Source organism: Rhodnius prolixus, unplaced genomic scaffold (assembly GCF_049639745.1).
Source record: "Rhodnius prolixus isolate KJV_2025 unplaced genomic scaffold, Rpr scaffold_14, whole genome shotgun sequence".
Taxonomy (NCBI): domain Eukaryota; kingdom Metazoa; phylum Arthropoda; class Insecta; order Hemiptera; family Reduviidae; genus Rhodnius; species Rhodnius prolixus.
Window position 1 is genome coordinate 3215502 of NW_027411594.1, and position 17366 is coordinate 3232867.

The window sequence follows — 17366 nt, forward strand, 5'->3', positions numbered from 1 at the left end:
ACTTCGCCACTATAAGTGCTGCTACAACCAAAGCGTGGGAGTCCAGAGTTTTGGCTTGCCTATCCGTTGATTGTGCCCAGTTTGAACAGATTCTTTTGAAAAAAATAACGTAATTTTGACAATAAACTGAAATTTGTTTTCCATATTTTAAATTACCATAACTTTTGAAAAACCTAACCGATTTCAAAAAAAAAATTTTTATTGTTTTTAGGAGCTCAAATACTACAAAAATATGCAACAAAAAATATAACGTTCCATTTGAAAAACAAAAGTTGGATGCTGTATCTCGAGATACAAGGGTTTAAAAAAATAGGTCAACCACTGAAAATAAACTAGACTAAAAATGATTAAATACGTGTTTTTCATTTTTTCGAAATTTCCCGCCGTTAAAAAAAAAGTGGGTGGAGCATATAACTCTGGTCAGCCTGTATATGTTACTTGGCTCCAGTATCGTAGAAAATGATAGCACCTGATCTTGACTAGACAGATTCCCAGAGCTAAACGTAATTTGACCTTTTGTCCACTTTTATGGGACGAATGGCTCAGAAAACGAATCTACAGGAGTCCCCAATTGTGGGTGGGTTTCAGACCCTCTGGAAGACTTTGACAGCAGAAAAGGGTACAACTCTTTCTATGCCAGATTTTGTAGATTACTTTATAAGATCAGGTCCAGCAGACGGCATTTGCCATGCTGTATACCTTTTGTTCTTGTTACATTTGTATAATTGTATTTAGTTAAATAAAGGTCATAATAATAATAATAAGATCAGGAGAGTAAGTCCGTGGAGGCTGTAAAAAAGGGGAAGATGTTATCATTTGGATGGAGCATCCGCTGGTCGCAGTGCGTTCGGAAACAGGACCCTACCCTCAACGGTTCTAATCTATTTAAATATAGCAAAACGGTTTGCTTTTTATTCACCAAACATTCCTCATACCGGTCAGCAGTACCAGTTACCAGTGGTTACATTCGATTGGTAATTTAATGGCTATTGTAACAGTTTTATAATCGAATTCTATTTATTTTGCATTTTATATTTATTTTAGCTCTATCGATTTTATTTCATTTAAATGCAAATAGTCCATGAGAACATGCAATATGTGAAATAGACATTGCCCATGTGCAAATAAATATACAAATACTCGTACAAGTACACTGCGGCGAGCGGTAAATTTTATTAAATTTAAAATTTAAATATAAATGTACTCTTCATGGTTAAACGCCTAACCTGGAATCCACAATCCAGACACTAAAGGAAAGAACTAAACAGACAATTCAAACTTGTCTACAGACTTCTCGATAAACGATCGAAACTTTCACTGTACAACATACGACTTATCTTCACCATGATACTCAAACCTGTCTGGACATGCTGAATGGAACTTTAGGGGCTTAGCTAAGGCTTCCAGTATCTACAGAATCCAATCACTTCTATCAAAAACACTCCGTCGGATCACAAATGCTTCTTACTATGTTTCTAACTCTTCCTTGCACCTAGATTTCCTTGTTCCCTAATGTTTTAGATCTCCCTAATGAAGCTGTAAGATCCCCTATATTCAATTCCAAACATCAATCACCTCACATCCAAATCCATTAGCATCCTAACTTACTGCATTGCCTGGAAGTTCTCCAAGATGGCTGAAGCGCAGGTGGCCACGCGCCACGAGATTTTGGGAGTTTCAACCAATGGGTGAATTCTCCCCTCACGTTACTCATGTTTATACTTGTGTCATGTTGAATCAGTTTCACTTATTGTAGAAATATACTGCAGTTGTGGAAATAAAATATAAACAAAGTAATTACGGTTTCATGGTCGAACTCTTCGGAGACAGTATGAAGTTTCTGCCAGAAATTGAGAGCTTGTCTACTCTCCCAAAATCTCTCATGGCCGTCTCCCAGTGATCTTTTTTTTTGTATCTTACTAGCGTAAGATTGATTTCTTACAGCTGTTAAGTTTACTGATTACTTCTGCCCTGTAAAAGTGATTTGTATTTATTCAATTGATACTTTGCTCTTAAAACTTACGCCTAGCGTTAAGATAAAGACCCCTTCGCCTGAATGAATGTAATAGGGCTGAATAACTACGTAACATCGTAAGCATTCAAGATTTGACCAATTTAATAATGAAGGGTTATTACTACAGTACCTATTTATCTTGTAAAATGTTTAAATTTACTTTTTTATAGAAACCAGTTCTAACTGTACAAAACTTAGTCGCCATTACAAAGTTAGACTTTGGCTTTAACTGAAATCCTCTTCCTAAAGTCCATTTCTCTATCTATTTGTCGATTTAACAATCGTTTCTCTTTGTATTTAACTAAAAGGTATTGTTAAAGTTTAAATTAGATTTCACTTTAGTTCTATCATTAAATCTTAATTGAATTGTAATCATACGACAGATATTTGTTTAAATTAACAGCGAATAATTTATGAAATAGTAATTTGGGAGAACGATACATCCCGAAATTTGGGATTTAATTAAATTTAGAGGCACTAAATAAAGGAAATTGAAGTTATTCATTCCTGTAAGTTGTACTTTAAATGGGATATTAAGTATATGAGTTTGTGTTTCTGATTCGAACACAATATGTATGACGTGCTTTGAAGTTTTTTATTTGAGAAAATAAATATTTTCTTCTCATTTTGTGAGCCGCCATATTTTCACTTAAAATTTTCATTTAACCTTTAAAATGACTTTTAAAATCCATTCAGTTCGTGCGGCTTGATGCCTTCTGTATGGTACGAACAAGCTGTGCTTGGAGAGGTACAATGCACTTATTCCACCCCAGAAGGATCTAGAACTAGGTAATTCTCTTGCTGCTTTTTGGCAGGCTGGGCAACAATCTCAGGAGGAAACAGCTTTTTAAGAGGGTTTGTGGAAATTAGGTTGATAATCTTTTATTAGTTAGGATTTCATTTAGTTGGACCAATTAGTCCAGTCTGCAGTGGATTTCTGGTGGAACAAATCTTTGACTGGAGTTTGGTACTTGGATTGAGTTTTTTACTAGCCCTCCAGAAAGGCCCTAAATTAGCCTCTTTGTTGCTTTTGTCCGCCTTCCCCAAAAATCAAATAATAATATCCTCGTATTATGCAACCATTGCTTATTTTTTAAGCATTTGGTGCTCTCTAAAAATTTTAAAAATATGTTCAATCATGCTTTTTAGAGATTTCTTTTCATATTTATATAATATAAAAAGTGATTAGTCAGCGTGCTTGAATCCAGAAGTAGCTGATGTCTATTCAGATGAGTTTTCCATCTTAACCTATTGAATGTACCCTCTTTTTTTTTCTTTTCATTCAACCATGTTTATTCAGTTTTTCTCAGTAGCTTGAGGAAAAGGAATAATTTAATTAAATAAGGGAAGAATACCGAGGTTCGCGGGGGAGACAAGCTGAATTGTTTAGCCATAATGCTGCAGAAAGAGGACTCCAGGACCAAGACTCATAATTTACCTGATAAAAAAAGGAGAAAATTGCTTGGCTATCTCTGGTGCAGGGTTTTCTTTTAGAGGTGAAAAGCTATCTGCGAAGAGAGATACAGCAATTCTCTTTAACATCCTAATTTTCCTTTTCTCTGTCTAACAGAAAGGGCACAAAAGGATAGTGGCCCACATTCTTCTCCTCTCGAGTCCTCTTTCTCATCCTATCTATTTAATTACCCCGCATTTTTCTCTCTTAAAAGTAAGAATTAAATTTCTAAAGAAGTTGGGAAACATGCTGCCTCTTGGGAAAATATAACAAAATAAATAAAATTTATGTTTCGTAAAATTGTTCTTTTGTTAGTTAAAATCTTCTGAATTTTGGGACAAAATTTTGGGCAATGAATTTCCGTAGAATTTAAACAGAAAAATTGATGCAAATACTCATTTTTTCTTACAGAACTTTCATAATTAAATTATTGAAGCTTATAGTTTTTTTCTGAAAAGGTTACTGTTAAATAGGAGTTGCCCCATAGTTTGGTCTATAGATAATCCTGATTCTTACACCTCCAGTACCTTGTGGGGATGGAGCTACTTCAGAATCACCAGAGAGAGCATTGGAAAGCATGGAAAGCCAATTTTGCTGAAAACACAGCATGAGTAAGAAGTACAAGGACGAGTCAAGGTGTTGTTTGAAGTGACTGGAGTCTGGGTTTTCCTTTTTTAGGTTCAAACTTTCCAGCAACTTCCAGGCCAAAATATCACACAATAGGCGAAAGTGCATCCTCCTGTTTGAACTTTGACAGCAAGTTACGTAGTGATTCTTTCCGATTGCCATTAAATCGTTAAATTGCTTGAGGGTTAGCTTTTTAAAAACAAATGTCGACCTGAAAACGCTAGTCTTTAGAACAAGACAACATCTTTAGACTGTGTGAAGAGATTTAGCTGACTCCAAATTCATCTTCTTGACAGTCTGAAGACCTGTTTTTTTTTTTGTTTTTTTTCAGAGATGATGCAGATTCCTGGGAAGTTACAGGGTTCTAACCCTTTTGTAATATTTAAGCATCAAATTTCTATTTGGGAATTTCATCGGAATTGTGTTGGTTTCAAAACGACTTATTATTATTAATTTTCTGAACAGTTGCTGAAGAATGAACATGGATGTTATTATCTAGCTCTTCCCTTATTTTAGTGAACATTTTCGTAATTTTTTGTCGCGGAAAATCTCATTTTTTACCAATTTTGATTTCCTGTTTTACTTGGACCACAAAACGTTTATTTCTGGTGGAAATGTAGTTCACAATATTTGATACGATTACAGTACTTCCACTTAGTAGGGTAGGGATAAAGAAAGGAGCTTTATTCTCAACTAAATTAGCTGGTACCATTTTATTGATTTGGGTCCAGTGCCAGCTTTGGTCAGCATTAATTTTGTTGAATACAAAGAGCATGAAAAATTACCAACTCGTTGTCCACATTCATCTTGCCTCTCTCAAGAGTCTGTGATGGAAGCCTTCACTCAATAAGTCCCCATTTTTCCATGCTGATTCACCCCTCGGTTCTAGCCGGATCACTAAATGGCACAGGGTTCCAAGCACTTCTACAACTGTTATTGCTTTTCATATTCTTTTTTCCAATTTCAGTTGAGTAATTTCATTATGAAATAACTTGAAAAGCAAGCAAGAAAGCAAAACAATTTGTTCCTCTTTGTTCTTGTTCAGAAAAATTAAAAAATTGTTCCTAAAAAAGAACAAAAGGGGCTAAAGGAGTAATTCACAAAAATGTAATTATCTGCAGATTATTTTTTGTAAGATTTTTTACGCTCAGTTTTCTCCCACATATTCGCAAGCTTTTTCCTCCTTTTTTTTAAATTTTCCTTTCTAGCTAACTAAAGATGAGAACATTTTTTTTGGATGAAAATTCAAAGGAAAAAGAAAATTAAGGACCAAAATCTTTACCATTCTGGTTTATTTTATTTCTAGAAAAGCTGCCAACACAGTGGAAGCGTTGTTTCTTTACGTTCTTAAATTGAATTTGCAAGCTAATTACTATTCGACCACTGTTTTTGGAAAAATGAATGAAATTTATGAAGCCAATGAAAACCATATATTACTGCTTTGTCTTAGATATTCCTGCAATCCATGAACATACACCCAATAGATTTGTTTACAAACGGTTTTTTTTTTTTTTTTGCGAGGGGGAAAAATGCCAAAGGCACCTTCCGACGATCTGTCGGGTGTGTGGGGCTCGACCTACTAAAAAATAACCCTCCCCCTCAGGCGTAAAATGTCCATCCCGGAACCGCCAAACAGCGTTACTTCGGTAATAAAAAAAACTTCAAAGCACGTCAGACGACTCAATGTGTTCGAATCAGAAACACAAACTCATATACTTAATATCCCATTTAAAGTACAACTTACAGGAATTAATAACTTTAATTTCCTTTATTTAGTGCCTCTAAATTTAATTAAACCCATTTCATTACAGATCTTGCTAACACTCGTTTCTTCAAATTTCATTCCTCTACAGCAGCTCATCCTAACCCTCTCATAGAACCTTCCTTCACATTACCAGGTAATCCTCTAAGGAGATTGAAGAGAAGATGGCCCCCGTGATCTTCTCTTATCGTGAGAGCAGTGTAGCTGAGCACGTTACTGGAGTGACACCACTGGGTGCCTTCTCCAATCATGATTTCTTGTTATTTCTTTTCTCTTTCACCATATTTGCTTGTTGCAACAACTGTTGCAGTGGTGCAATTGCAATAAATGATTAAAAAAAATAAAAAAAATAAATAAATTATTCGCTGTTAATTTAAACAAATATCTGTCGTATGATTACAATTCAATTAAGATTTAATGATACAACTAAAGTGAAATCTAATTTAAACTTTAAATAAGTACATATATATAATTATGTACCTATAACCACAAGGGCTTGCCGTCTGCAAAGTGTTGAATGACAACTCAATTCCTAAAAATCTTAGGGCCCCACCCCATAGAAGAAGTGGATGAGCAAGGGGGAGATGTCGTAATTATTTTAATATTAATTTATTTGATATTAAATATATTAAATCTGCTTCTCTGAAATTGCAGAACTCCAATTTCAACTCCAATATGTATTTTCTGTACGTAATAATTTTTAATCAGCGTAAAAATAAATGTGGTATTTTCTAATTAAAAAAGAAATCGATCATTAATCGACCAGTGAATCTGTCAAAATGATCAACTCTAGCACCAACTTATTATTGCGGGATAACATAAACCTCAATTTTCCAATTTCAAATGATCAAATTAATAAAAAGCATTTGATTAGCTAATTAGCTGAGCCAGAGAAGGTGTGACAAGAGCAAAGTATGTATTGTGCGGATGTCACCATGTTTGGATTTGCTCTCTTATCGGATATCCAGCCAGCTGGAAATCGAGGTAAACGTCACACTGAACAGCTGGTCTCATCTTGAACAATAGCGCTTTTTTTTGTTTTTTTTTATTCATTTGATGACGTATTTGTCCTGGTTAAGTTTAGTTTTTCCTTTCATTAATTTCAGGAAAATTCAACTGTCAAAATGTCAGAAAAGTGTGGTGTTTTAAAATGATTTCCATTGTTTTGAGTGTTTATTTGTGGGTGCACTTCTTTTTTTTTTGAGAAAAATAAACAGTTTCAAAAAAGATATTTGTAGCATGGAGGTTTTGTTTTTAGTATTTCCAGTTCTGGAATAATTATAATAGTTTACTAATTGCACTCTGGACTGAACTTGGGTTTAATCTCTCTAACAACATGTTTTCTGTAATCGTTATAGGTTATACCTTACTGGACGCTTTTTTAGTGTCGTTTGTGGTAATTCCAATTCTCCTTCTTCCGCAATTCGTGCAGCTGTTCCCCAGGGAAGTGTCCGGAAGACCAAATACTCCGCTGATGTCCCTGCCTCATACTTTTCTTCTTTACTTATGCCGATGATACGGGTATCCTCTCTTCTCAAAAAGACCCCGGTCCTTGCCTGTCGCTCCCTTCAATCCCATATAGAATCCCTTGAGTCTCGGCTAAATAAATGAAAACAAATGTAATTGCATTACACATTCTCCCTACGACGAACTATCCTTCAAACCCGTTTACCTAAATCTCACTCCTCTTCCCGCAACAGATTGTGCTAAAGATATTAAAAAATTAATTTTACAAACTGTTAGTTACTTTATCAATGAAAAACATGCCCCCATTCATTTCTAATACAACTTTCATAATTTTCTTTGTTCGCAGATTCTTATTAAGGAAAGAGTAGGCCGAACAGCGTTTGCAATGCTATGGATGGCGAGAATAGGATTATACTGAATGTCGGTGGTATCAGATATGAGACTTATAAGGCCACTCTGAAGAAAATACCAGCCACTAGGCTTTCTAGACTTACTGAAGCGTTGGCCAATTACGATCCAATATTAAATGAGTATTTCTTCGATCGACATCCAGGTGTTTTTGCACAAGTACTCAATTATTACAGGTGATTATTTTTTTTTTATGAGAATTTTATCTATTTTAATTTAGGGCGCGTTAACATCTGAAGTCATGGGCGTCCTGAGCTTTTTAAAAATTAAATTGGTATCCAAATACCAAATAAAACCTTCAACAATGATGCACACGTGATTAACAATTCAAAACTAATGTGGAAGTGCGTCGCGATAAGCTGGGCTTAATGATTTATTTAAGGTTAACTTGTCTGGGGCGAAACCAAATCAAACTATTTTATCTGAGTGGTGGGTACCAGACTAAACCGTTCAAAAACAGAGAACCAAAAGGACCCCAACTGGTTTACAAATGTTCTAAGAGATGGTTTAAGGCTTTGGAGTAAAACACAATGCCTATCTTTGCCAAAACCCATCTTTTTTGTTTTGAATTCGTAACCGTCATTTTAAGTTTAAACATGTTTAAGCTCTAATTAGTCAAGTTCTTACAGGAAAATAGAGTAGTTACACGTGTTGCAGAGTTTAAATACTCAGTTGTTAAAAGTATGAAATAAGTTTGTTTAAATAAGACTACCAATCAAGATGAGGTTAAGACGAATCTGTTTATAGAACTGACTACAATTTTGAAGTTCATTCCATAAAAAAAAAAAAACCTGTTGCGATTACAAGTTACATCGATAAAATGATGTTTACAAATCGTTTTAATGCAATAAATTTTCTTTTACATAAAACTACCCAATGATACAAGCACCTGCAAATTAACTGTGTAATTTATCACTTTATAAACACCCTAAATATGACTAACAAAATATGGTGTTCTAAAAACACCTTGCAGAGTTTGCTCCCAAGATAGGTACCCAAACAGGACTTGTACTCTATATATATACATAATGGGTTGAAAGCCATTATCACGTCCTTTTGTTAACAAAGTTCTAACAAGGAAATTCCTTCCAGCTGTGGATGTACACTATTATATAATTTTCCAAGGTTTGTCAACTTTAATCTAAAAACTTTTAAAGCTGGACAAGATTGTCTCCCTTGGTTAAAAACTGACTGTTTGAATATGCTAATTACCAACGTTTTTCTTAAGTATGGGGGATGTAATGGGTCAACGAATTTACTAAAAGAAATATCTAGAGAATTTCTTCAGTAATGACGCGTTTCCTGTACACTGAAATGAGCTCTTCCGGGTGCTAATTACCTTAGATTTTGGCAGGCCAAATTGCACTTCTCAAGCAGAAGTTGGAATAGATTATTCACTAAAAGAAATTTCGGTTAAATGCACGATTTTACTGTTTAATGGAAATAAGAAATTAAAAAAAATGATTCATATATTCAGAGATTGTACGAGAAACCAGAGAATAGTAGTAAGGTTAAGTCTTGAGAGGCTACATCGTTGCTCTGTGCAAAAACTCAAGTCCATTGAGTGCAGTTTTGTCAGTGTGAAGTGCTTTAAAGAGTGTTTCTAAACGTGATAGCACTTCACGGGTCCCCTATATATACGGTGACCATTCGTACTGTTTTTGGCAGGACAGTACTGTTTTTTAAGACGCTGTCCTTTTTTTTTTTTTTTTTTTAAGCATAAATGTCCCGTTTTTTATTTATTTGTACTGTTTTTCAATGAAATTTAAATTATACTCAAATTTAATTTTTGAATGTAAAAATATAGTATAAATGAATAATAATTAAGTTCGCAAATAATCGTTTAGAAAAAAATGTTCTGTGTACATTAACTTTGGACGAACCTTTAGCGTAAAACACAACCTGTTTTACCGATAGAGTAGACTAGTCGACTAGTGTAACATAATCAACGATCGCTAAACGTTACAAGAGTTACTATTTACATTTTGTTACTAATTAATGAGTGTATAGTTCAAGCAGTCGCTCAGTTTCGGCTGAATATGGGCCATATTATATGGCCATTGTTTTGTAATAACTAAGGAACGGATTTTTATGTATTTAAAAATGCCAAATATTTAATTAAAATATGCATTTATTTTCGTCAATTATGTGGAAAATATGTGATTTTCTTAAAATATTTTTTGGAATATTTAAGTAAAATGGACATTTTTTTTTATGAAAATGGATTTTTTTGGGGGGGGGGGGCAAGTTATAATTATTTATACAAGAAAAGAATATTTTTACAATTTATAATAATTTATTAGGAACAAAATAATTTGTTTTTACAAGTTATAATGATTTATACAACGAAGAACATTTTTACTATTTATAAAAAGATGTGTTAAATTTTCAATTTTGAAAACTTCACTCTTCGAAATTGTTTGCAACCACATGAAATTTCAAATGTTGGAACGTAAAGTGACGACGATCTGGGCGTAAGATGGACTTGTAACGACTAAAAGATCGTTCAACATCTACAGATGTTATAGGTGCCTTGCTGAAAGAAGTTATCTCGTTGGTTGTAAAGGGTACACGATGTTCTGAGGTGACTTCTGTTCCACTGATAATATCAGAAATCTGGCAGATTTTCTCCCACCCTTTGTTCTTGCTCAGTACATCTACCAGTTTTGATCTGATCAGATCTCCCTTACTCCCAGGAAAAAGTTCTGCTGGAAACTCGCGAAGATATTTAGCAACCAGTTGTTTGTTTGAGGCCGATGTTCGTGGCATTTCACCCAAAAAAGAATACACTAAGTGACCGAACGAAATGAACTGGACACTTCAACGAACGAGCTGAAAGAACAGACAACGTCAGACAACTTCAAAGAACTAACAAGTGCCCGTCACTGTTTAGCAGCATTCTGTGTAAATTACAATAACCATTGTACCCACTGTGATTCACAGCCCTACAGTCTGTGGTTCACAGTTCCTGTCAACCACCTCCCAATTATGAAAATATGCCCAAAATGAAAAATATGAAAAAATATTTACATATTTTGATTAAATATGTAGAAATATTTATTTATTTTAATCAAATATGTATAAATATGCGATAACATACAAATATGTGAAATAAAAGTAGACTCAAACGGCTTAAAAAGTGTCAGTATGAATACTTCTAGTTGAAAAACGTCTGTAAATTGCCTAGAAAAAAATATGTAAATACATACGAATCCGTTCCCTAGTAATAACCGATCTCATGTTAATAAACGTATTAATATTTCTTATAGGTTTTTTTTTTGCTCCTTGTCCTGTTTTTTGATACATAATGGTCACCGTACCTATATACGATAGTATGGCCTCGTTTTGTCATATCGAAGATAACGCTGAAATTTCAATGAAAGTCTAGGCTGAAGGAAGTTGTGTCACTTTAAAAACTGTAAAAACGGTAACAAGGAAATATCTTACAAGTGTAGGCACGCTATAGTACACTATGGCAAACCATGGTACACTATAGGCACTCTATATTCACCTACAATGTCAGTAAGTAAAATTGGTAACTGAATCGGACGGATGTTGACCATAGTATGCCAGACACAATGTAATGCTGGTTTGCAGTATTCGGCGGCCACCTTGTTCACTGCTGCAGTCATCTGGCGTTGCGGTCATACCCCTGCAGCCAATCTACCAACACTTTATGCTGTTTGTTGTTGTTGTTGTTGTTGGTGTTTGAATAATTAACCGTGATTCTCTATTTGTGTTACTTGTTTAGAGTATAAATTAGACGTAGTCTACATCAGATAAACATTTAAATGCTTTAATTGTTTTCTATTGTTTCTCTACAGTTTGTACGAATTTAAATTCTGGCATTATTTTTAGTTTGACTAGATCTTGATAAATGCTGATTTTAGTCAGTTTTGAGATCTCTTTGAATACGAAAATCTGAAACCAATCAGAGAACCAACAGTAAGCATGCGCGTTAAGACGGATAAAATCAGTAGATCTGTGAGTGTTTGCTCTGAGAGATGCTGCACTGATTTCCTCCAAACTTAGAATCTTTGTTTGGACTGATGTAAAACAAAAGGAGCAAGAAGTTAGGATTACTATAGGATTATGGTTACCTAAATTCCAGGCTTCTTGCTTGACATTAACCCAAATTTACCCCATTTTTACTCAAAAGCCTACAAAATCTAAGCTTGTCTCTAAGTTTCCATCCTAAATCCTAATCTAATAACCTCTTTATTTCTGTATGCTAGAACTGGAAAACTTCACTATCCCACAAATGTATGCGGCCCGTTGTTTGAAGAAGAGTTGGAATTTTGGGGGTTGGATTCAAATCAGGTGGAACCGTGCTGTTGGTCTACTTATTCCATCCACAGAGATACACAGGTAGGTCCAATATTTTAGTATTTTTTTTTTTTTTATGATTTAAGTATAGTATTTTCAAAATGATCATAAAGCTTTTCATGTTGATATCAAATAAGCTATTAAGGGCTTCTGTTATAAGAGTTTACTACGAAGTAACGTGTTGTTACGATCTTAGTGACGTAATAGTTTGAAAAACATTTAGTCAAAAGTAGCTATAACTAAAGGGAATATTGCCCAAGGAACAGTGCTAAGCAAACTAACCAAAGCTAAGCAAGGTAATATTGCCCAAGGAACAGTCCTAAGCAAACTAACCAAAGCTAAGCAAGGTAATATTGCCCAAGGAACAGTCCTAAGCAAACTAACCAAAGCTAAGCCTTTTTCTTTAGAAACACTTAAAAAATTTAATGAAGCCATTATTTTATATTCCATGTGTTACGCAATCCATATCTGGGGGCTCAGGTACTCCGACACAATCGAAAGTACATATTTACAGTTTTTTAAAAGATGCTTCCACCCTAATAAATCCGTAACGTCTTATATGATAAGGCTGGAGTATGATATTCCACATGTTAAACTGTTAATGCTAAAACTCGCCTTGAATTGGGTTTTGAGGATGCTGTCAATGAGTGAGGACCGCTTTCCTAGATTGTGCTACGAAAGACTATTGTCTTTCTCTTCGGCTGATCTAGGAAGCGGCTCCAGTTATAACTCTGGGTTTCTCAAGTCGTTTTTATTTTAAGAGAAATAAATGAAGAGAATATATTGAGCATTTTTTTTTTTTCTAGGATTTTTCCTCAACCTTGAGGTTTCCTCAGACCAATTTCCCTATATTAAAGGAAACACTTTACACATATACTGATAACTTACTGCACTGCAGGAATTATAGTACCCTACTCAATCTATACCATTTCTCCAGCGCACTCTATCCATCGCGGATTTGTCCAGTCTAAAACATGTTCCGTAATAAATTCATACCATTATTCGCTTATTTACCTATCTCAAGTTTTGGCTCTGTCTCTGTCACACGCTCTCCGAAATTCTACCCATAGTCTCTATATCTATATTTGTTTCAAACTAAAATCATTTCTTTTGTAATCTTTCATTTCTTTTTGTAATATTTACCAATCTAATAATAGTTTCAAATTTCATATTTAATTATACTATTGTAAAGCTATTATTATTGTATACTTTTGTATTGTTGTACCCAAACTCCTTTGTATTGTGCAAGGCCCCGGATGCAAATAAATAAAATTAAAAAAAATTTGGCAAAAGTAGTATAGACGGCAAAAGTAAGTGCAAGCCACGTGGACTTTAAAAAAGAATCAGAGAATAATCTTGAAAACTCCCTTAGAATTTTCTTTTCCCTTAAAAAATGCATATATAACATTAGAGAGGATATAGAGAGGAAGGATGTATCAAGTGAGCCCAGGAAGTAGAATTGTATTTCTCGAGAGGACTTAATACGGCTTGAAAGGCAATCCTTCCCAAAGCTGGCAGAGCTTTGGATAGAATAAAAGAAGCTAGTAAAAGCTTGGCAAAAAGTAAAGATATAAAAAAAAAAGGAGGAAGTCAGTGAGAAAGGAGTCGGATTAAAAAAACGAGGAAGTGGAGGAGTTCCTACATTAAACGGGAAAAAGGAAGGAGCTTGACAGAGATCCTTTTGGATAATTTAAAAGGGAGTTCTCTGTGTTGGCAAACTTAAATAAATATTTAGTCTGCTGTTAAAAATAAATAAATAAATAAACCCTACAGGAACAAATACCCTTCATCCGCGCCCCCCCCCCGAATCCTGTTCAATTCCATGTATGGGACCGGATGAACGAATAGGAAAACGATAGTTGCCCTTATTGTACTGATTTTATTTTCATGTTCCAAAGGTTTGTCTTCTTTGTTCCCTTTTAGGGGCGCTTTCTTTTAAGCGGCTTTGTGAAAACATTTTATTCTCCATTATATACAGGTTTTTCTATTATTTTCCTTTTGTCTGTTTACGTTGAAGTAATAGAAAAATTATTTGTTCGTCTGTTCTCGCTATTCCGTCCCAATCGCTCTTAGTCAGTCGCCACCTCTCTTTTTTTTTTTAAAAAAAAAAAAAAAACTAACTTTAAAAAAATACCATTAATAACTAATTTTTATTCAATGCTGGCCCTTAAGGGTTTCCTCTTCTTAGGACCTTCTTACAGTTGATGGACAGTAACGAAAGAACACCATTCGTAGACCGACAGTGCGCTGAAAAAAAGCTCTGAGCACCAATAACCTCGGATATTGATTACGCCTTAAATTACAAACAATAAAAATAAATGTAGAATATATCTGGATTCGAACTCTGGGACTCGAATACACCACTCAGCAAATCTTTTCCCTCAAAATACTTAATTTTTATAGGATGAAAAATTTATGCCATTTTCTGTCATGATAGATAAACTTTATTATGCCGAGCTTTCGACCTAGGGGCTAATTTATAATGTACGGTTTTACTCGTACATCATTAGAGGGTTGGTATGGTATGTCTTCTGTCTTGACTGTTCATGGACTAGAGTCGATGTAAATTAGCCCTGAAGATGACCTAGTCCCTAGGTCGAAAGCTCCGCATAATAAAGTTTATAATTGACTGAAACTGGCATTAATTTTTCATCCTACTGAAACTATGATTCAGTCACCAAAATTAATGAGCACTTAATTTTGATATTTGTTCAAAACCAAGGTGTGTTCAAGAAATAGGATTTAAAAAAAAAGAAAAGAGGATTATGGAAATCGGGAAAAACTTGGCCGTTTATTTGGGAGGGCGGGAATTCCAAATTTATTGAAATTGTTTTTTAATACATCTTTAAGCTGGAAATGATTTAATGAAACTTTTTCTTTACAAAAAGATTGCAAAGACGAGATTTAGTATAATAGCTTTTTTTATATTGGTATTGTGCCAAAAAGATGTAGGGCGGATCTAAGTTAAAATCAATCTAGAAAGAATTAACCTAAATTCTTTTAGAACCTACTTGGAACGTTCACCTATCTTAAGATAAAGTTCCTTTGCAATGACCACTGCGGCTTGCCGATCTTACAGCCTCCTCATAGTTGCTCCTTACTCCTTCTTCTTCTGGTTTTTAAACCTAGAAAAGTGGTGCCATCTATCGTCTCAAAGTTAGTACCGATAGTGACTCTAACGAGCGCTAATTTAAGTCAAATTTAAATCGCCAGGAAACTGAGTCCTTCGTCGTTCTGTTGCCAATCAAAAATCGTTCTTCTTTCTGTTCTGCAATATTCTCCCCAGCGGATCCTACTGGCATTGTTTTTCTTCCCGCTAACTCGACCTATTATCGTAAGAACTTTTTTTTTGGCATTGGCTTTCGCTATACAGCCAGCATCGTCTAGGTGCTTATCACTAGAATATCACTCACTCTCCATTCTTACTTATAAAAACATTCGCTTCACGCATTCATCCCTCTACTATATACAACTATTTACATAAACCTTACAACTAATGGATGGACCAGTACTCTATATTCCTGCCATCCTTATAGCTTAACCGAAATTACAATCACGTAATCCTTCTCTAATCATTTTCTTGCATTCATTCTAATCGGCTATAACTTTTAAATACACTCATATTTCTTTGCTAGCTCTGCTACAGATTTAAGCACATAGATGTTGGTGGAGAATATTATGTCTTCGTAGCGAAATGGTGCATCTAAATACCTGTATAAGTCGTCAAACATTCGTTTCCTTTCTACTACATAACGTGGACATATCATTATTATATGTTTGTAATCCTCCTCCTCCTCATTGCAATCTACGGCAAATCATTCCAACACTCCTCTCTGCGTGTTCTCTGACATTTCCGTTTACGGCTGACCTCAAGTCACACAGGCAGACCATATGTGAAAACCCTTTTTTCACGTTTAAAGAACCGCTGCAGTATTTTTCTTGGAAACCTAAAAATTAAGCAAAATTCTGCTAAGCTTAGTTCCAAAAAAAGAAGACTGAATAAAAATTACAAAAGTAAGCGCAAATATTTGCGCATTGATGTCAAAAACGAAAGGAAAAAACACATATTTTACTGTAGCCAAAATTATCCAATATAAACAATAAATGGATAATGGATAAAGCAGCGAGAAAGAAATGGATGAAGCGATAACAGTCGACTAATTTTTTTTACCAATTATGTAGATATAGAAGAGGCCATCCATATTTATAAGGTTTGAAAAGAGAGAAAATAAACCCTTTTACCAATTCAATATCCTCCTCCATTTTAGTTTATTGGCCCTTTAGGTCGATTATACTTCGGATGAAAAAGCAATCTTTGTTTTATACACCCAGAATACTATCTTTAATTTTTTTTTCAGATCTTATCCCTCTGGATTCTGTTCTTCTTCCTTAAAAAGGGATTTGGTTTAAAGCAAAAAATATACATATATAGTATATAAAAAAAGAATGAAAACTATGCGCTAATATGGTGGATTTAACAATGACTTGGATTCAGTCTATAATAGGATTTCCTTAAAAGTACAGAAATATATAGAAACGGAAGTTTGATTTTAATATTAATCGGGAAATAGGGGGTAGAACAATGACTAGCGTTAATTAATACCAATAAATAATTTAGTTAATTTGCATATTAATCGCTTTTTATTGCTTCTTGCAATCATAATCATCTTTTCCTCTCCGTTTATTTTGTTTATCTTTTCATTTACTATGTCCCGACACAGCAAGACAAAGATGCCACGGCTGTGTAAACAGCCAACTCTCTCTGCTTGGGTAGAAATCAGATTACTCTGATTACAGGCGTATTCACGGAGCAATGGTAGGTTCAGGAAGCAGTTCTGCACAAGGTGGGGGGGGGGGCTTATTAGCTCGTAACTGTTGTGCAGATTGGGTCAGGAAGAGGAGGAAACTGCCTCTCACTTGCTGTTCACGATTGCTGCATTGCAAGCTATGAAACCTTTGGCTCTTTTGAGAGCAAAAGAGATGGTAGCATAAAAAGAACTAGTAGGGAAAGTCCTCCACCTCTTTAGTAGGGGAGGTTTCGTCTACTAGATCCAAAATAGGAAGTGCACAATAAGCCTCTTTTGGCTACGGTGCAGCGGGGCATAGATCCCTCCTTTTCTAATCTTCTAATTCTAATATTAAATCATCTGCTGCGGTATTTCCTGTCTGTTGGTAAACTTTTCCATCGACATCTCCGACGTTCCATCTTTCCCCAGCCTGCTCGCTGGATATCCCTCATCAAACTCGTAAATTATGACTCCATTAAAAATTAGACGTCACTACGATTAGAAAAAACAAAAAACCAACCG

General features: G+C 34.8%; 1 protein-coding gene across 4 annotated transcripts in view; it reads left to right on the plus strand.

The window, feature by feature from the left end:
• LOC141451663 (potassium voltage-gated channel protein Shaw-like) overlaps positions 1-17366 on the plus strand; it is a 231910-nt gene that overhangs the window by 89664 nt on the left and 124880 nt on the right. For all 4 annotated transcript variants that reach the window (XM_074123155.1, XM_074123152.1, XM_074123153.1 and 1 more), the window contains 2 exons: positions 7670-7907; positions 11967-12099. In XM_074123155.1, the coding sequence (XP_073979256.1) occupies positions 7714-7907; positions 11967-12099 (327 nt within the window). In that variant the 5' untranslated portion in view covers positions 7670-7713. The remainder of the gene's footprint in view (positions 1-7669; positions 7908-11966; positions 12100-17366) is intronic.